This window comes from Podarcis muralis, chromosome 6 (assembly GCF_964188315.1).
Source record: "Podarcis muralis chromosome 6, rPodMur119.hap1.1, whole genome shotgun sequence".
NCBI lineage: Eukaryota > Metazoa > Chordata > Lepidosauria > Squamata > Lacertidae > Podarcis > Podarcis muralis.
The window spans coordinates 54,453,583-54,475,097 of NC_135660.1; the positions used below are offsets into that span (position 1 = coordinate 54,453,583).

The window sequence follows — 21,515 nt, forward strand, 5'->3', positions numbered from 1 at the left end:
TTCTACAGGGAAGGCTATCACAGCAACATAGGAACTCAGTAAGAATGTAGCTGCTTCATACTAAGTCAAACCATTGGTCCATCCAGCGCAGTATTGTCTACAGTGATTGGCAGCAACTCCCAAGGGTTTCAAAGAGGGAGCTTCTCCCAGCACAACCTGGAGATTCTGGGGTCCTGGGAACTTTTGCCCGCAGTATAGATGTACATCCACTAGGGATGGAGGAGAAATTCAGTACACATTTAAAGTCAAATCTATCAAATGCAATAATAAAAATAATAATAAATTTATACCCCACTCATCTGGCTGGGTTTCCCCAGCCACTCTGGGTGGCTCCCAATATAATAATCATAACAACAACAACAACAACAACAACAACAACAACAACAACAACATTGCGACAAAGCATCAAACATTTAAAACTTCCCTAAACAGGGCTGCCTTCAGGTGTCTTCTAAAAGTCTTCTAAAATTTGCACTTTCCAGAACAATACGTGAACAGGTACCTCCATGCACTTATTCAAATTTCATGAAGTTCTCCAAGCAAACAATGATTACAAAAATGCATATATCAGTGGGAAAGTGTGTGTGGAAATGAAGATACGAGTGAAAACACATACAAAAATGCAGTCTGTTAGGGAGGATTGCTTTCAAAAAATGTATACATTACTCAAAACTGCGTATTAAAATGTGTTTATTAGGAGAAATTCACACTAAGATGCTGATGAATTTTCAAGAGGGTTTTTTTAAGGCAAATTGCTGCAAAATGTGGAATATTGATGACAAATGAGTAACAGAGAGAATCAGAACTGACAGACCTTTCCAGCCCTAGATCCCACTAGATCCCACGGTCAAGGCCATTCTCCTAGTTCCCACTTGATCACATAGCTATGGGGACATTAAATGTCTGTGGTTGGGCATTGGAGAAGATCTGTTCCTTGTTCCTGAAGGTAATCAAAATCAGATATCTGAGAGCTGTGCTATATCAAAACTGAGAGTTGATGAAGGGGTGAGAAATAAATTATTGCTGCTTTCCCACCACCATCCATTTTAGATTCTTGCTTCCGCTAAAACACTTGGTGGCTCCCAGGGGCAGCTATAAGCTCCTTGTTTTGCAGATTTATTTATAGTGTTTGGACAGAATGTCTGCTTTTTGCAAAGATCCCTTTCCCAATGACTTTTAAAGACTGCCTGCTTTTACTTCCAAAATGTTGCTGAAAGCTAGACACATTTTCCATGCTTCTTGTCTTTAAATAGACTCTTGTCTTATCTGAGCAGTTCATTAACTTTGCCCTTCTCGGAAAGCAATTAGCTTCCTCCCACAAAAGTTTTTAAGAGCTGTCCTTAAGTTTCCTCGCTGCCATGTGACTTTCTCAAAAGCTTCTGTCTAGTTAAGTAAGATTCTGCTGAACATCTTCTAGCCCCTAATCTGTAGAGGGATGAAGACAGGAAGATGGGTTTTCACTATGTTAGCTCAAAAGCCAAGTGGTTTGCAAGTCAGAGGTACAAACTGAATAGGCTGAACATCAGGTAGCCCATTGGAGAGGTAAAGGAAACACTGGCCTAAAATACAAGGTCAGGAACACAGGAACACCCAAGAAAACAGGTGCATCATTGCACAAAACAGGAATAAACCAATAGCAGAAGTACAGGAAACCCCAAAGGCCTGAGAAAAAACAGTGCCTCTGCAGTGACAGTGACAGGACACACACTGTCTTTGTTTCAGACAATATCTCATTCTGCAAGGGCACCTTTAATATTAATATTGTACTGATGTTTCACAATTTAACTTTGAATGTAGCCAAGGTTTGCTTGGGACTTTTGACTTTGCTACATCTTGCCCCGGCCCCAACAGAAATCTGAAATGTACCCATGAAAAACTGAGCATTTGTGTCTTTCAATACTACTGAAATGGTTGTTTTTGCCATTTTGGGGACTTGTAACTTACATGTCATGTCAAGTGTTCTGTGTGGAACTGCAGTTTAAAAATATGCCTGATGACATGCTGATCAATGCGCTAAAGTAAATTAAACTAACTTGAAGCGGTTGTATCCAGTTCTTAAAAATAAGCAAAACAGGAAAATATGGTTATCTGAGGAAAATAACTTACACTTAATATCTACACTTAAAAATAATGATGTAACTATTTGTTTAGACAAATAGAGACACCATACAAACTGGTAGTTCATAAAGATTTTGTTTTGCCTTGCAGGTTATTTACTTTCAATGAATTTCATCTCCTGCGAACTGCACTATGCTGGGTCTTCCTACAACAGAACCCCAAAATTCAGATAATTCCATCTTACGATACCGTCCTCACATATTTTAGCAGGTAATTAAATGTATTTTTAAAATCCCTACTCTACACACCTTCGCATATCAACTGTACATATTTTAAAATTTCTATAACGTGTAAAAGCAAAATCGCTCATGGAGCAGAAAGTCTTCAGCTGCTGACACTGTCCTCCAATATGGTAAAGAAACAGCATTAAACACACACACGTATGAGGGGATAAACCCCAAAATATAAAAATACAAATCTTCAGCACTAGAGAGTTTGAGGGCCCCTCTCAACAGTCAGTATTTTGCAGGAGGGATTCAAGCATGTACCAGAAGTTTAGGTTTGCATAATTAGGCTGTGTAGGTACCAATCTATTTGTAGCACGGAAATGTAGTTTTGCTCAATCTGGAATCATCTATGCTCATGTTCATCATGCTGCTTTCATTCTAGATTAATTCTAGATGCTGGCATCCACAAGGGTTGGTGTGTTTTCTGGGATACGTATTTGAAAATCCTCCCCTTGGTGAGATTATCCACCTTCCCATCACTGAGCATACCTCAGGTGAATGAAGAAGGAAGTGGTGATTGCATCATAGTACTGTATACACCCACCCACAATTTCATTGGACAGGTGTGGATACGCACATTGCCCTGCTGCCTACCTCTATCTTCAAATACACCAAGATAATGCAGAATCAATCTGCAATGAACTTTTATTATTTTGTATGAAACCAGTTTCCCAAGAAGTGCTTTTCAGGGGTAAAAAGTAAGCAATAGCCCTAAATTGTGTGTGGCTTACCTAGAAAAAAAAACCCCAAGAGCTTAGTCTCCTTTGATTTTAGAATAAAATGTTCTATGTGCACACCCTTAGAGTGGATGAAAACACTCTGTTGCCCTAGCCTAACAAACCCACGTAAAAAGATTTCCTCTGGTTAGGAAAGTGATGAGGAAATGCACTGAAAAGTGTGGCATGAACAGTAGTTAACAGGAAGAGACATATACACAAACAATTCAGAACAAATGCTCAACAAAGACCAAATACAATCTGACCTCCACATACACTTGGTCCAGGTGAATGAGGATGAATGCTCAATAAATAGGTCATCTGGAAAAACCCAGAGTATGCCTGCAGCTGATGACACTAAGCACTTCCAGGCGCCACTGTTTTTGGGTGGGATTCAATCACATATTTTGTAAACTGCTTTGAGGGTGCAGAAGGCGGTTTTGGAGAAGAAAGAGAGGAGGGGGTCAGTCAGGAGAACCAATACACCAGCTGAGGTAAGCCCCACATTCACCTTTTAGACTGAAATAATAAGCAGCAAATGGATTTAAAGCCTCCCACATGAAAATGCTTTTCATTATCTTCGTTCTTCCCGCTGTCCTCAAACAGATCTTCTTGACATTGCTGTTTTGTTGTTGTTGTTACTATTCCCATAAGACATTCTTTCCTATGAGTCATGTATCAGTATAAAGAAAATACTGTTTGGCTCAAAATGGAGCTCCCCACTTGGAATCAACCTCTCTTCTCCTCTCTCTCTCTCTCTCATTTCACCAGGAGATAGGAAATGAGTTGTGGGTGAATCAGTATTTACTAGTTTTACCCAAGAAATACTTTTTATATGAAAAGCTAGTGGAAAATGAGAAATTTTACGATGCACACATGTGCAAGCTGAGTGCGATGCCAGATTGGAACTACGCAGTTCACATTTAAAGTAACATGCATCGCTTTGCAACATCCTCTGTGCTGAAGCATTCTGTTTCCCCAATGATTTTGCAGTCAGGAGTTGCAGAGTTAACTAGCTACACCCCCAGTTTGCACTAAATCTGTTTTAACACTCCCACTTAAATTCCCTTCAGTTTAAAATGTTTTGTCATTTGCACATCTGTATTTATTTAGTTGAAGATTACTTTATGTAACCTGCTGCTATCTAGGGCATCTAGAAACAGAAAAGGAGCATGCTGCATTTGTGCATTAAGCAATACGACACACTGGAACTTGTTGGTTATCCAGTTTTCAGTGAGACCCCTTTAAACATGATGAATGGGAATCAAACCAATAGGGTGTGTTGAAACAGGGACAATTATTGAAATATACTTGGAGTCGAGTGTGGAGTTCATGCTCTTTATTCAGCTCATAGTAGTGAGGAGGAATGGAAGTTCCTCCAGAATGTCTGCTTTATATACATTATTTACACAATGGGCCCCATGTGATTGGCTAATTCCAGGATTCACCTGTAGGCCAATCAGGTTGCAGATTCACTTCCACCTGGAGCTGGATTGGGTGGCTCCTGTGGACCAATCAGACTGCTGCATTCTGAATCCTATTGTTCTAGGACCAATCAGACTGCTGCCTTTTGGATCATATTCAGCTCAGTACATAACAATTATAGTTCCCCAATCCTAAACATGAGTTATGCATGCTTTAGCACATTGGTTTCTCAGGCTGAAAGTGTGCTTATCTCTCTTTTGGATTTCAGTCAATATATAGCAGGTCTGGAAAGCCCAATCCAGCAAGTTAGTAAGTGTGACCATTTTAAATCTTTTCTTTTTTTTTAAAGGGAGCAAATCCTACGATCAGCACAGTGGTGTTTATTTATTATAATTTAACAGGTGCAAATGTTCCAAGCACAGTTTTCAGTTTGCCCAAAAATAGTCTGCTAAAGAGGATTGCTGAATCAAATCAAGGGGAATCCCTTGAGCTGGCACGTGCCTTTCCAGAAAAGAACAACAAAAGAAGCAGATGCACAAAGCTTAGCATTGTTCGGCAGCTGCACCAGAAATGAGGTAGCTTTGAGCTAGTTTAAAGCCCCTCCTCATACAGTTTACCCACGCAGCTGTAGGAGAATCTCTACAAGGCTGCCAGTTCCCAGTTACTGGCCGTTGTCCAAAGAGCCATACAGCTAATTCCACCAGCCAAAGGGAGCTTAAGGTTTGGGTTTCTCCAAACAGTTCATAATTGTATAAATCTGTTTGTTTGTTTGTTTGTTTGTTTGTTTGTTGTATTTATACATTCCTCTAGGAAGCTCAAGGTGGTGTACTTGGTTAACCACCTCAATTTATCCTCACAACAACCCTATGGGGGTAGGTTAGGATGAGAGATAGTGACTGGCCCAAGGTCAGCTGGTGAGCTTCATGACTGAATGGGACTTTGATAGCTGCCCCCCCCCCCCAAGTCCTATTCGGACACTAACCACCTAGCTCCAACCATATGAGTTTTAAGCTGCTTTCTGTGGCTGGGCTCCTCCCTTCATGTAACAGGAGTGATTTCTGCTTACTCCCCACCACACACACAAACACACAATCGATAGACACTCATGCCGTAACCCATCCCCAAATATCCCCCAATTCCTAGGGATAAATTTCGGGGGGGGGGGAGAGGTAGGGTTCTGCAGAGGTTAAGGGAAGCTTGCTTTGTGAATGTGAACTTGGTTCAGTCACAGATGGGAAGTGAGGTGCCAAGCAAATGTACTTAATATTGTTTAAATATTTTACCCTGTTACCTGCTGGAAGCAGTCTGTTACCTGAAGAGTGGGGTGGAAATTCCTGAAATAACCTGAAATAACACTATAAAGCTGTATTTCAGTGCTCAAGCATTCCTTCACTTTTTGAGTGTTTGAACAAACTTTTGGACACTGCAAGATAATGGAGAATAGAGGCACAGTGGTATTCTAGAAGGCAAATAAGTCTTTTAAAATATGCTTAGTTCAAATAGTTCATATAAAAATATGCTTAGTTCAAATATGCTTACTCAAGAGAGTACCTTCCAATAATTAGAATGTGAATATCCCTGTGTGTTTAAGTAGTGCATCCAGCTCAAATATAATGTGCAGAGAAAACAGCAGTTTTCTGTGTAAAGTCGCTGAAAGTGATCTATTGTGTAAAGCGGAGGAAAAAACCACTTTGCAGTTCCTTTCTGCCTTTTGAAGTGAACTGCAGCAACAGGCATCTGATTCTTCTCTGACCTTTCAAAGGCAGGGTGTGGGTTGCTTCGATTTCAGAGAACTTACTTCCGGTTGCCTTGCATCTATAAAAATAAAGTATTCAAAGTATCTAGGGAGAGCAATGTTGCAAATGAACGCTGAAAAAGAAGCCAGGAGTGGAGGTGGGGCTTGAGGACTCGTTTCATTCAGAGCTTCCTTAATGAATGACTGTGATTTAGAGCTTGGGTCTATTGTGGCATACCTTTGTTCTTCGGCAAAGAAATACCCATGAAAAGAAGTATACAGTAGTGAGAAAAATGTCCAGCAAAGATCCATAAACAGGAATGGGCAGAGATTTAGGCAGGATCCAAACTGTGGAACTAGTTCAATGGGCTCAAAGGGCCTTTAGGATGCAAACCTGTGCAGAATTACATGGGAGTAAGTCCTATCGAACTCAGCTTTGAGTAGACATGCTTGTGATACAGCATAGGGGGATTAGCTGTTCAAAGACAAAACTCAAAAAATTCAAGGGGTAGAACATGCCACCTTGTGAGCCAAATTTTCCAGCTTCAGGATCCCACCCCCCTTTGTAATCTGCTTGTGGATTTGGGGATGGGTGGTTTGTTTGTTTTTTGGCATGGCATTTCCCTCTGCCACCAAGGGTTATTATGTGTCTTCCCCAGTAGAATAAGAAAAAGCATAATGACAGAAACATTATAATTGACACTTCCCTAGGGAGATGAAGGTGGATTCTCCTGGCTTCCTCCGCCCTGGCAAGGATTTGGCCTCACACAGCTCCTATTTCCTATTAATCATTATATAACCTAAATGGTCGGTTAGATATTTCCTGCTGTTAATAACGCAGTCAACCTTTGAATCAACCTCTAAGAAACCTTTCATATAACCTTTCAGAGGGTTGGGTTTTTTAGTGAATTATTCTTTGTATGTCACTCTCATATAAAACTTTGAGGTGCAAAACCCCCACCCCCAATTGTAGAATCATATGCTTGAATGGTGGCTACATTTGGATGTAATAATAAACTATGGTTTATCATTAAATGAGCACATCTAGGTGAACTTTGAGCTTGCACACCTCCCCTCATGTTTCACGGTGTGTAATCAGACACATTTCCTTCCATTTCTAACTAACCACAGTTTATTGTTATGTCTGAACCAGGACAAACCGTGATTTACTGAACCAAGCCAACCTCAAAGATTGGTTTATGAAGCTGGCTTATTTCATTAGACCATACTTACAATTGCCCACTGTACCTCAGAGTGAATGTAATGCTAAACTGTGGCTAGCTGAAAACAGAATAAAAACTTCTGAACTCTTTGCAGACTCAATGGAAAAGAGGGCAGGGGGAGGAAAAATGACTAAAGCCAGTATGTTTGTGTCTGTGGTGAGGGTGGGGGAGAAGACAGGGTAGAGTGAGTCCTGATTAAGAATAACATCAAGGTAGATGGTTGGAGAACCTACCTGGGGAAACAATTGATTGATTGATTACTTAATTTCCATACCACTTAATATATTAAAAATATCTCTAAGCAGTGTACAAAACAGCTGAAGCAACAACAGACACTTAAAACAAAATATTACAAAAATACACAGTTACATATAAAAATGGTACGTTAATACATAGTTAATTCTTACTGTTGCATTACCATTGGTATCTTTCATACTAGGAAATCAGTTTTGTCTTGGGCAAAGCCTGAAATAAATGCATGTAGAATCTCACTTGCCTTGCATATGAGAATCACATGCATAACTCATTGCAGTGACACATTTTGGCATTTCAGCATGTGCACAGAAACCTCACATAATAATCTATTTGCACTTGTAATGTTTGCCGATGCTTTCCATATAGAAAATGAATAATAGCTGTAGCAATACTAAGCTTGGAGAGGAAATCATGCTGGGTTTTCTGCTCCATTGTTTTCTTTTTAGCTTACCCAAGATATGTGCCTTCCTGGAAAGGGAAGTCGGACAGCGATACATAGCTATTTTTCAGTCCCTCCGTTTACACGGCATCACTTCAAGTAAGTTTACTTTTTCTTTAGAACCTAAACATACTGTCGCAATCAGTTTTTCAAATCAAAATGCACTCCCAAATTTTGTGTGCCCCACTCCATAGGTCTGCTCTGCCCTCTTTAATATAAAATTACATATGCCTATGGCACTTTGCAAATAACAGGTTTCAGAAGTCTCTACCCCAAGAGGCTTATAATCTTAAAATAGAGAGATAGGAAGGAGCAGAGGAAGGAACTGGAAGCAGGAGTTTATAGGGGAAGAGCATGTGATTACTTCCATTACACATACTTGGGCTTAGTTGCAGTAAGACGGTTTAAATACTTGGAGGAAATGCACAAGGAATGTATGTGTGTGTGCGTGCATGCGTGCACGCATATAACACACAGACACAAAACTACTAGTATATGCATGTATATAACTGCAAATAGAGAGTCATTTCTAACTAAGGTCCGCTTAGAGTAGACCTACTGAAATTAATTAAACTAAATTAGCCATGCACATTGGGTCTACTCTGAGTAGATGTAGCATTGGAGACCACCCATGTATCCAAAACATTCCACGCATATTTTCTTTATGTGTTTCCTCCATTCGTTTCGGCAAAATCTATTGCAGCTATCTCTTTTTTGAAACAAATTCAATATTCCATGATACTAGAAATCGGGTCCTCCCTTAAAGAGGGTATGTACTGCAGTGAGACCTGGAAAACCAACACCCTGTGTTGTGGGTTGGTACGATTGGACAGCCACAACACCCAGTTGGTAGGTCCCTCGAAGCTGGGTACAATCTGGCCAATGGGACGCAGTCCAAACGGTTCGAGGGACCTATTTATGCCCATGCATGTGACCCAGAGCTTCCTCTTTCAGTGTGTGCATTCGGAACACTCGCCCACCTCTCCCATCTTTTAGGATTTGTGCACTTGACCTTGTTATGCCATCGTGTGTCATCTGTCGTTGGGACAGGGGCACGGCCGGAATTTTCCCCACGTGGCTGATTGGCTGTTGCCATTTGGGTTTTGCCTGCCACGTAGCAATTTGTCACAACTTATAAGGTTGTGGATAGGCTCTAGTTCAGGTGATAGGGATGGGAGAAGGTTCTCACCTGGAGAGTTTTGGAGAACTCAAAGGCTTGCCACATTTTTGTGACATGTTGGTTGGCCCTAAGAAAAGCATTAGCCAAGTGCAGACATTGAAGTTTCTACTTTCTGTTGTAATGCCTCTCACTATTTAATGCTTATCCAGCACCAACTATGTGAAAGGCACTTTTTGTACATTTTGCGATGTGAGAGGGAAAGAAGAATGGAAGCTTATTGTCGTGCGCCCTTTAAAAGAAACCACATTTAACAAGAAATCTTTTTGATTCACCCACTTTGTCAGTACATTTGTTTTGGAACAATAGCTGCTTTCAATAGCAAGCCCATGTTACATTGACTTCTTTCAGCCTGAATAGACTGTGATGACATCATGCAAAGCCATTTCTGGCCATGAAACTGAAATGCATACTTTGCTATACGCAAACAGCACTGCATTCTTCGGCAGCAGTAACAAAGACGAGAGCCCAGATTAATTTCTTCCTCATTGTGCTGTGAGCATCTCAAAAAGCAGGTTAATGTAAAACCCAGCCAAATGTTGTTAAACCTGATTCTTGGCATTTGTGTCTGGCCTGCAGAAGCACAGGGAAGGAGGAATGGCACCCCTGCAAACTGTGCAAATCCCAGTTGTTGAAACAATTGAGGATCTGTGCATGGTTGTCAAAAAGAAAACTTTATCTGACAGTTTTTAATTTGGGCGGAATGCTGAGCAGAAGCAGGAAGGGGCACTGTGCAGAACATATAAAGGAGAGTCAACTTGGACAAAGTAGTGATTGAACTAAGTGAATGGTGCCATAGCTAGACAGGTGGGTGGGAGATTTATACCAGGGGTAGGATTCTTTTTTCTGTTGAGGGTTTGCATTCCCATGAGGCTGGTACATTGAAGGGGCACATGATGATGTGGTCAGGGCCACCCCTTTCTCTGTCTTTCTGCAACCCGTTCTCTCCTGACGAATTCATCCGTTCCTCTCTCTGCTTTGACCTCACAGCTTCTTAGCTGCTCATATTCTTCAACAAGGTGTGGCCTTAAAATCCCAGCTCACATGCCTGGGCTTCCCTTTTGCATTCTTGCTGCGTCTCCCCTTTCCAAAAACTCCTCCTGCTTTTAGCGTTGTGCCTGCAAAGCCTTGCAAGTGCATCACCAATAATATCAGACTCAGCAGGTGCAGTGACATCTCTTTTCTGTTTTCTGATTACCAGAAATTTAATAATAATAATTCATTTTCCTTTCTTCTTCCCAAAGGCAGGCATCTGGAGGAACTCTGGGAAATTAACTTCCTTCCTCTGCCGTGGCTGACGAGGATCTTGTCTGATCATTACCATGCAGTGAGTTGGTATGCTTACTATACTGAGCAAATGGGGGGATTTTAGTTCTTTTTAACTTCACAGTTTTCCTCTCTGGTATATTTTCCTAGTACCATATTTTTTGCTCTATAAGATGCACTTTTCCCCTCCTAAAAAGTAAGGGGAAATGTGTGTGCGTCTTATGAAGCGAATGCAGGCTGCACAGCTATCCCAGAAGCCAGAACAGCAAGAGGGATAGCTGCTTTTGCTGCACAGTGATCCCTCTTGCTGTTCTGGCTTCTGGCATAGCTGCGCGAAACCTCTTCAGGGCAGCGGGAGGAACGCTCCCCCTGCCCTGAAGCGGCTTTGTGTTGCTTTCTCTGAAGCCAGAACAGCAAGAGGCATCACTGCGCAGCGATCCATCTTGCTGTTCTGGCTTCTGGGATTCAGAATATTTTTTTTTCTTGATTTCCTCCTCCAAAAACTAGGTGTGTCTTATGGTCTAGTGTGTCTTATAGAGCGAAAAATACAGTATGTCTATGCCTATAAAAATCCAGGCCTGCTTTGAAGTGTGTAGAGGCTTGTCATTCAGGTCGGACACTGAAAACAGATACACAGTGGAGAAGTGTACATGGCAGCATGGATCTAATTTCTAACATTGTTTACGGAAAATAATGATGAATCAATAATGATGAAGCCATGACAGTTCACACCCTGGACATCGCTTGTTAAAATGCATGCATTAAAAGCATGATGTCCCGGGTGTGAACTGTCACGGCTTCCCCCAAAGAATCCTGGAACTAGTTTGTTGAGGGAAGCTGAGGGTTGTTCAGAGACTCCGTTCCCCTCAAACAGCTACAGTTCTCAGACTGCCACACTTAACAACTTGGCCACCACATTCTGTACTAGCTCCAACCTCCACACCATCTTCAGGGGCAGCCCCATATAGGATACATTGCAGTAGTACAGGCAGGAAGTCACCATAACATGGACAACTGAGTCCAGACTGTCCCAGGCCAAGAAGGGTCATAGTTGATGAACCAGACTAAGCTGGGCATTGGCATCCCTGGCCACAGAATCCGCTTGATACTCCAGGGTCTAGCTGGAATCCAGGAGTATTTCCTGACAACAAGCTTGTTCCTTCAGGGGAAGTACTACAACCCCTTCAATAACAGGTTGTATACCTAATTCCTAGACATGGGAACCACCCCTGTTAGGCTAAAGCACTGAATTGGCACCTGTGTCTTATTGGAAAAAATTGAACTCATGAACTCCATATGAAGTTTTCTTTTCCTTTCAGCTAGAGAATGGTGGTGACATGGTATTTCAGAGAGACTTTAACACTCAGGCAGTGAGATTCGGTCTGGTGCTTACACAGGTAGGTCACTATTAAAACGTGAAGAATTTCTACACAGGATGGAGGGCAGGAGACCGTCTGCTGACAAAACATTTCACATAACCTAACATGACGATGGGAGGGATATGCATGAATATGAGAGAAAGAAAGAGAAAGGATTTAATATATACCGATATGCTAAAATTGGCTGAAAGATACTGTTGCTGTCAGCTCTGAAATCACTGGCCGAGATAATGTTTTAAACTGTTCTTATACCATTTTTACCATTTCCTCCTATTGTTGATGTGTTTGCCATTCTGGGGTCTTTCAGGAGGAAGGGTGGTATATAAATTGATTGATTGATTGATTGATTGAATGAATGAATGAATGAATGAATGAATGAATACAGACTGAACTTGGGGGGATGGGAAGGCAAAATGGTGGCAAGAATTAGTGAGGTGAATTTTGTCCATACCTACAGAGTACAGTAACTTGCAAGCAATGGGCAACTGTTCAGTCTTTTGCGATGTTCCCACGGTCCTTCCCCTTAGAGGTCACTAGGTCAGCTGCTCTGTTGAATCCAGACTTCTCTTAATGGCCCTCTCACAATAATTACAGATCTTTTTGGTGACATAACTTTGAAATCAACGGGGATAAAGCTGCATTTTTATTTTTTTTAAAAAATAATCTCTTGGTTACTTCAGGAGCCAAGGTACCATTCAGAAATAATTTCCATTTATGGATTCTTCTTTGAGATAAAAGCAGTAAAACATGATGCTTCAGCCTACAGTTTTTACATGCAGGTAAGAAAAGCATTTCTGTGGTTCTCTCTAACTTGGGCCACCATCAATCTTTAGGGAGATGAATAAAACATTGAACTAGGCTACACCCTGAAAACAATAAATTTCCACAAGGAAGATTGTGTCACTGGCATTTTTTGCTATAAGGAGGAGGGAAATAGTGTTAAGGCTGACTTGCAAAACCAGGCAGAAGTGCTCTTGTGCAACTCCCCATTAGGGTGACCAAGGAGTATAGGGATCCTACCCCTTTAATAGTCAGGTAGACTTTAGCAGTTCAGCAGGTGTAGCTAAGACAAAGGGTATGTATATATTGCCATTCCAGCTCCACTGCACTCCCACCTCTGGTGTCTGAAGTCAAGTACACATGGCATTAGCTTCAACTCATATGTATCCTGCAGCTTCTTGAGAAATACTCCTGTTGGATGCTTTCTCCTCAAACCAACCTCCTTCCGACTTGCAAGTCACAGAATAGTTGAGGTGTATACAGTTCAGACAGCCATTCCACATGTGCAGAACGACAGTTTCCTTGAACTGGAGTTCAGGGGGGTGTACAGTTGCAGGTAAACAAATCAGATAATATGGAGACACCATCACCTGCTCTCTAGTTGTGTACAGCAAATGCAACATGAAATGCACAAGGGAATGGGAGTGGCCACCTTGCTTGCCTTTGCAGCTACTAATGTGTACATACCCAAAGGAAAAACAATGGGAGCTAGGAAGACCAGTTAGGTAAAAAGAGATTGATCTACAGTGGTACCTCTGGTTATGTACTTAATTCGTTCCGGAGGTCTGTTCTTAACCTGAAACACCACTTTAGCTAATGGGGCCTCCTGCTGCTGCCGTGCCACCGGAGCACGATTTCTGTTCTCATCCTGAAGCAAAGTTCTTAACCCGAGGTAACATTTCTGGGTTAACGGAGTCTGTAACCTGAAGCGTATGTAACCTGAAGTGTATGTAACCCAAGGTACCACTGTACCTTGAATTAGGATTTTCTTGGTGGAGGTTTTTGAGTACCTTCAGCTCACTGACGCTGACAAATAACAATTTAACTCTGTGTCATTTCAGAGAGTCAAACATGCAGATCCAATTATATCTTTTTTTACTGCCGAACGGAGTCCTGTCAGTTTAAAGGAGACACGTGAAGTTAAGTATGAAATCAAAGCACAGTGTCAGATAGATGGGAAATGGGAAGAATTCACTACGAAGAGACTTACTCAAAGGTTTGGAGTTAAGAAGCCCAGCTGTAAAAGCATGGTAAGTCAGGGAAGGGAGCACTTTGTACATTTGAAAAACAAAATTGTTACATTGACTTCCTAAATAGCATAGATAGAAACTTGAGTGCTAACTCTTGCCTCTTTCTGAATGCAGGTTTTGAAAGCATGCATACCATCGGTTCCAATCTATGTGACCTTTTCTCTTCTTTTCCCAACATCGTAAGAGACAGCAAGCACTCTCTGGGCAGCTCTGCTGAAGGACTCATTTTGACACCTAGCATATGCGTAGGAGTGTTAATATCAAACGTCTAAGGGCCTGCACTGGTCAGGCAGGTGATCACATTTCGCATAACAGGAGAATAAACTGCACCCTTCCCTCATGCTCAGCTCATTTAGACATTAATCCCTATTTGCATTGTACTCTTGTTTCCTGTGGCAAATGCTGCAAATAGATTGCAATTGCTTAGGTGTAGCTTCAAATTACCAATCTGGTGCCCACTAGCAAATGAAGGGCATGAACCGTTCCTCCCACATGGATGCAAACAGCCGTGTGCATGGCATTTTAGAGAGCTTTCTTTTTCCACTCTCCCCAGCTGGCCTTCAGCCAGGTGCACTACAGCACATCTAGTAGTTATTGATTTCGGGAAGCCATTAATGTTGCTCACATAAAAGTGTCAGGTAACCCCACCTAGCCTAGCCCTCATCCCATTGCACAGGCTACTGTACAAATAAAAGCAAGAGCCACCTCCATACCAGGAAACTGGAGATCAAGCACCCCAAACAATCCTAGTTTATACTTAAATTCTTCTGCCAGAATCACCAATATTGTCTAAATCCTGAGACATAATCTAAATGTATGGCCTTATAGCTTTGCTCTTGCTCTATCTCAAATTGCCTGTAGAGCCCCACCAGGTAGGTGTTTTATTGTAATCTGCAATATGTTCTTGAAAACAGTAACAGTGCAATAGTGGTGGATGTATTCTGCTTTAGTTCTGTTATGCTTCTCCAGTTCTACCACATTTTCACTGTCCAGAGGGGTTGAAGAGCAACAAAAACAGGACAAGAACAAACCAGAACATTGGTGTGCTATAAGAAGTTTGAGGATATCATCAGCACGTTATGAGATGTGCACTGATTGGAAATGAAGCAGCATGACTGTCTCAAAACTTTTGCAGGTACAAACAGTGTGGAAGGTAGGGTTGCATATAGCTGCCCCAATAGCATCAGGAGCATAAGTCATCTTGAATGCACAAGAAAAGGGATTTCTGGAGGGACCTTTAGTAATGCCGGTAATGGAAGGGGGAGGCGAGGAGAGCCTGTTTATGCCCAGCCTTGCCGGTTGCCAGTTGTAACCCGAACCACACTCCTTATTAAACCCGACAACTCCCAGGTGAGGTGAATTCTGGGAGGTCAAAGCAACTGCTTCCAAAGGGACTTGGAGACACCACACCCTGCACTTCTCAGCTAAATCCCTCTCTGTTTATCAGAAACAACAGGCCTAGCACCCAGGTGCCTTTCCCGCCCTGCAATTCAACACAGCCTGTTGTTTCCTCTTGGAATCCCACTCTTTCACCCACATAGTATGCTTCCAGTGGCAAGGCACATGGGAGATCACAAGAATGCTTGGCATAAACATACTTCAGACCCCAACAGTCAAATTGCATGAAGTTTTATTAAGAATAAAACAGGAAGAGAGGACAAATGAACAAAACATGATGAGGAAAATAAAAGGAGCCTGTTGGTTCAAAGTTATCCTTGCTACTTACAAACAGGCTTCTGGTTTTCTCATGAACAATGTTTCCTTTATTTTTGGTTTCTTTATGTAGTGTTCTGCTTCTTCCTTTTGTCCTCCTGATTTTTAAAATTCTAAATAAACTTCTTACCATTGGCTGTGGGGTTCATGCATGTATTTCTTCCAGACTCTCCCCACGGGAGCAAATCTGATGTTCCCCATAAGATCTCCTACCCACTACCTTTACGTGAACTGGATGGGTGTGTGACTAGGGTGGCTACCAGCCCTGCTGCCTCCTGATGTCTTTGGACTACAACTTCCAACTTTGCTGGTCAAGGGCTGATGGGAGTTGGAGCCCAACCACATCTGGAAGGCACCATGAAATGAAGGAAGGTCCTTTAAAAGTCATTCAAACAGAGGACTATCCTCTGTCACACTGCATGTGAAAGTCTGGCAGCACATCTCCTTGCCTTCGTTTGGTTGTACGGTGTGGCCAAATTGGTTCATTATTTTCATGGCTCTGAAAGTTTTCCTGGAAGCTGCTTCAATGACTGTCAAGGTCATTTTGGGAGGTGGCATCCACCCTCTTGTTCTCTGCCACCCCACACGGCATGTGTGCCTGCTTTTAACATGCCATTGCTGATACAAACAATGACATAGTGGCAGGCCTGTTGTCTAGCCGGGGAGACGGAGAGGGAGATACAACAGCCATCTTCAAATACATATCTAAAGGGCTGCCACATGGAATATGGACCAAGCTTGATTTCTCCTGCTCTGGAGGGCAGGACCCAAATCAATGGCTTCGAGAAAGGAGATTCTGACTAAAACATCAGGAAGAACTCTCTGGCAAAATAAAAAAAATTATCCAGTAGTACCTTAGAGACCTAAGGTGCTACTGGACAATTTATTTATTTATTTCAACTGTGTCAGACCAACATGGCTACCTATGTGTATCTAGAACTTTCTGGCAGTAAGAGCTGTTTGACAGTGGAACAGACTCACACGAGAGTCTGTTCTTCATTGGAGGTTTTTCAGCCCACAGGCTGGATGGCCACCTGTCGTGTAGATTCCTGTACTGCAAAGGTTGGACTAGATGACCCTTCCAACTCCTCAGTTCTATGATTTTATTATTCTGCCTTGTAAGCTTGAGTTTGCCTTCCTGCGCTTCTGTGGAGTTGTTACAGAAAAATACAGAAGATTGTGGTTGGTGCTTACTCATGACCCAGCTGAATAAAGCATACTTTGTTGTAAAATATCAAAGTGTTCCTGGCCCATTAGATAAGAGCACCAACCTCAGTTTGGAAGCTAATGTGCAGGAAGACTGAGTAAAACACACTATTTCATTTGGAGAACCGTAGCTAATGGCCAATTAATACAATCCCTTACATGCGGTCAGTTGTGAGGACAGAGCACAGTTGCCTGTAAGCCTAAAAGAAGTGCAAAGGCAGCAAAATGGTTGTCCTACTGTTTAAAAGTGTGTGTGTGTGTGTGTGTGTGTGTGTGTGTGTGTGTGTGTGTAAGTAAGCACCCTGGGGTTCCCCGGAGAAAAGTGTAGGATATAAATTTAATAATTTATAGTTCAAGATACAGAAGTCATTTCAAGAAATCTAACCAGGAAAAAAGAAGAAATAGGAAAAACAGCATGGAGTCACAAATCCTGCAAAAAACACACACACACACAACCCAAAACCTCCATACCTGCATTGTCTACCACATTTCAACTCTGTCCTTTAAATTTAAGCACATGCATCAAGAACAGCAAAGGTCAGAATCACAATTTGCATCTGCTAATAATACAAATACCCACAGAGTCAAAACGTGGGTGTTACAGGAAGCATAGGTCAGTATGTCAGTGTGGGTGAATATAGGAAACATGATGTAATTGCTGGCGGCTGTCAACGATATTTCTGTATTTATAAACAAACAAAGAGTTCAGTCCCAATGTCAGAGCTTCACCAAAAGAAAAGAACAAAATGGAAAAATGTCGATGTCATAAATTTATCTCTGCAGAAAGAAATCTCATTCTTTCCATTATTGTTTCTATTCTCTTTCTCAGGGAAACTGTGGTGACAAAATATATATTAAGCTAATAAACTCATATACTGCCTTTTGGGGGTGTGGAAATTAAACCTTAGTCAAATTGTTGAGGCCCGCTTGGAACTAAATAGGCAGCAGTATTGGTGCAGGCTGCTTCAGCTGCTCTATAAAAGTTGGAAGTTTAAGACTGCACCTCAGGAAGGAGCGTGAATCCGGAAACATGTTGAGTTCATTTTATTAGTTGATATTTTTGAGAACTAGTTTCTCCTTTTTGCATTCCCTTAGAAATAACTCCCACTGCAACCTCATAATGCACATTTACTGGTTGGTAAGGCCCCACTGAACACAATGGGATTTATTTCTGAATGAACATTTATAGGATCGCACCATTTAAAGTATAAAATTGTGGGCGGGGGGGGGGCATATCCTTCACAACTGCTGGGGTAAACCACACCCCTTGTCTATCACCAAAATAACACTGGTAAACTGAACCATTCATTACTTCATTTTCTACATGAATCACCTTCACTGAGTCATATTTGTTGCGAAAGCCAGGTGGATTTTTATAAACTTGTCAGTGTGTACTCAGATTACAATTACAACCTTATAAAGTTGATATCATAGGTAAGAACATGGCCATTTATTTAAATGTATTGCTCCTTATTTTTCAGAGGCATGTTAAGTGCCTTATAGGTTGCTTTTAATGTGGAATTTAAGAACTACCTTGTACGTTACAGAAACAGATTTTTTAAAAAGTTTCCTTTGTTTAAAACAAATTGCATTTGTTCTTTTTCCCCACTTCATTTTTGTTGTTGTTGTTCCCCATCAATTTCAAAGGGACAGCCACTTGATATTTGGCTGCCTGCAACTTTAGTGTTTCTCATCCAAAGGACATGAGCTTTGCAGGTATCCTAATACCATTCCATGGCACAAGTCCTGTCAAATACATGAATGATAATGATAATGATAATGAATATAATAATAATAATAATAATAATAATAATAATAATAATAATAATAGAACATCACAGTTTTGTGTAACAGAGAGTTGACACTTACTGCAGTGCTAAATTATTTGTTCTTTGAACCATTTTCACCTTCTATGCTGTTCTAATCTCTGGAGATGTACAGCAAAAGACTGTACACACATCAGAGCCTTTTAGTATTGACAGCAGTTTTTTAAACATTGGTTGGATCATGTCCAAAGGTCATAAAATAGAATGTGCAAGTATACAGAGGAGTTGTGTTGCTGGTCACTAACTAAACTAAAAGCAAGATTTTATTGGAGCCATAATATTTGATATTCCGAACTTAAAAATGGAAAGCGTAATGTTGGTGGTCAACAAAAGAAGTTTAAAGACTGTCTCAAGGCAAATCTAAAAAAATGTAGTATAAACACCAACAATTTGGAAACATTTGCCTGCGAGTGCGCCAATTGGAGAACAGCCTTTACCAAAGGTGTCATGGGCTTTGAACTCAGGACGCAAGGGAGAAACGTGCTAAGAGGAAGGCACACTTGACCAACCCTCACCATGATCAACTCCTGCCCGGAAACCAATGTCCCCACTGTGGAAGGACGTGTGGATCCAGAACTGGCCTCCACGGTCACTTACGGACTCATTGCTAAAACCATGTTTATGGAAGACAATCTTACTCGGCTATGAGTGATTGCCAAATAAAAAGAAGAAGATGATTTGATGGTCGTGGTACTGGAAAAGTAAACACACTTTTCTGTTTCCCAAAATACTGTTGTTTCAGTGTTAGGGAAGTGGTAATGTTGCTACAAAAGAGACACTGTCTTGTAGGCAACCCCCAAACTGCAGGCAACCTGACCAATGGGATATAAATGCACATGTATCAGGCTCCGAATTGACTGTGCCCTTTGAGGGAACTTCTGAGCTGAAAGAAAGAATGGCCATAAGCAGAACTTCACTGACATGGCTATGATAAAATGACTCAAGGAAATGTCATTGTTTGAAAAGAATGGACCTGGGGAAGCCCTTTACCTGTAATGACATGGCAACGCTCCTCCCATCCAAAACAAATAACATGGCTAAGCTGAAGGTCACAGTTGCTTGTGTGCGGATAAGCTACTATGTATACTCTTCCTACCAGAATCGTACTGTATAGAATAATAAACATTTCCGAACAACAGGAAAGGAACAAAGGGAATACAAAATTCAGAAGAACAAAAAAGTAACCAGACGAACGTCTATGTTATGGAGGAAGGAAGTGCAGTAGTGTTAGTTTATGCTTTTATCCGGTGGTTTTTTTCTATTAAAAAAAAAGTTTAGGGGTATTCTCATTTCCCTACTTATATTGAAATACTGCCCCTCAATGAAGCCAAACTTAGATTCACAAAATGTTCAGGGGTATGCGTCCACCTGCATCTCCCCAGAAAAAAAGCACTGCTAAATATGCTCCTTAGATGCATGTTGCAGCAACAGTGAATAAGCTGCTATTATTTCCTACCCCTGGTGGTACATGACACCACAAAAATAAACAAGAGCTCTTAAGAACTGGCTAACCTGCGGGATCGAGCCAGTGCTTTGTGGCCAAAAAGAAAAGAAAACAGCGTTAGGAGTTTGTGGGTTGGGGAGTAGGCTGCGTGCTGAGACCCTTCTAATTCTTGGAATAGCCAAGCTAGCTTCCTGGTGAGGTGGTGAGCCATTAGGGGAACAAAGGGAGTGGCTCTGTGTGAGGTGGCAAGTGAGTGGGCCTCCTCCCTCAGCTCACGGATAGTTAGAAGGATAAAGCCAGAGCTGAGAGTAGGAGTGATGTGAGCTAGAAGGAAAGCAGCAAGATGAGAAGGGGGGGGGGGAGGAAGAAATGACTGATTTCTGTCTGAATCCAAGTCTTCAGCTTTGGGCGAAGTAAGGCCGTCTTGGGGTGTTAACGCTGCAAAGCCCTCCATCGCAGGCTCAGGTTGTATATATGTGTAAATAAACTATATATATCACAAAGACTTCCTCATTCCAAGGGAAACACAAACTCTGGGTAAATGCCTGGAACCCCTGGAATCTCACCCCGCTCGGAGATGGGGTGGTGTGCAACAGTATTAACATTTGTAGCTGCCCTGCAGGCTCACCTGGAGGCAAATCTGTCTTGTCACAAGCTTGAATATATTTAGGTCTCAGCATAAATATAGAGCGTTTCATCAGTTTCAGCGTCAGGCTATCTGTAATTATATTTGCAAATATTGCAAAGGACGCAATAGGCTTCCGGTGATATTCCAAAAGTAACCAAGCCGCATCACTGGAACTTCTCACAGTGTATTAAAAACAGCCAGTTGCTTAGGTCCCATCACATTCCTTATATGCAGAATCACAGAAATGAAAACTCTGAGAGGGCTCAAAGGTACTCTCAGGGTGTAATCCTATGGCCCCTGGAGGATGGGGTGGAGGACCACAGGAGCCATAGAACAGAGATGTCAGAGGCTCAGTCGCTGAACCCTTTGAAGCTCTGCTGAAACCAGTGTTGGAAGTTCTGATGTCAGAAGGGTAAAAAAACACACAACCCTCATTCCATGGGTGTGCCAAGAAGCAGCTTAGATCCAAAGGTCTCCCAGTCCCTTGACACAACCCCAAATTAGGGGGAAAATTAGACACAGTTGTGTGCATATCTAAGTTTCTCCTTCCACATGTTTCCAATGATACATAAAGTTGTGGGGGGGGGGGATTAAATATTTGTCATCTCCCTTCCCCCTACCATGGGCATAGCCAGGATTTTTGTTAGGGGGGGCAGGCCTTTTGTTAGGGGGGAGGCAGAACCTCAGTTTGCTATGTATTTTTATTGA

At 41.7% G+C, this 21,515-nt stretch overlaps 1 protein-coding gene across 1 annotated transcript in view; it reads left to right on the forward strand.

Moving 5' to 3' along the window:
* BTBD16 (BTB domain containing 16) overlaps window positions 1-15,838 on the forward strand; it is a 30,046-nt gene extending 14,208 nt beyond the window's left edge. The window contains exons 11-17 of the mRNA XM_077930871.1: window positions 2,209-2,328; window positions 8,146-8,241; window positions 10,564-10,642; window positions 11,901-11,978; window positions 12,641-12,739; window positions 13,802-13,990; window positions 14,105-15,838. Of these exons, the coding sequence (XP_077786997.1) occupies window positions 2,209-2,328; window positions 8,146-8,241; window positions 10,564-10,642; window positions 11,901-11,978; window positions 12,641-12,739; window positions 13,802-13,990; window positions 14,105-14,173 (730 nt within the window). The 3' untranslated portion in view covers window positions 14,174-15,838. The remainder of the gene's footprint in view (window positions 1-2,208; window positions 2,329-8,145; window positions 8,242-10,563; window positions 10,643-11,900; window positions 11,979-12,640; window positions 12,740-13,801; window positions 13,991-14,104) is intronic.
* The last annotated feature ends 5,677 nt before the right edge of the window (window positions 15,839-21,515 follow it).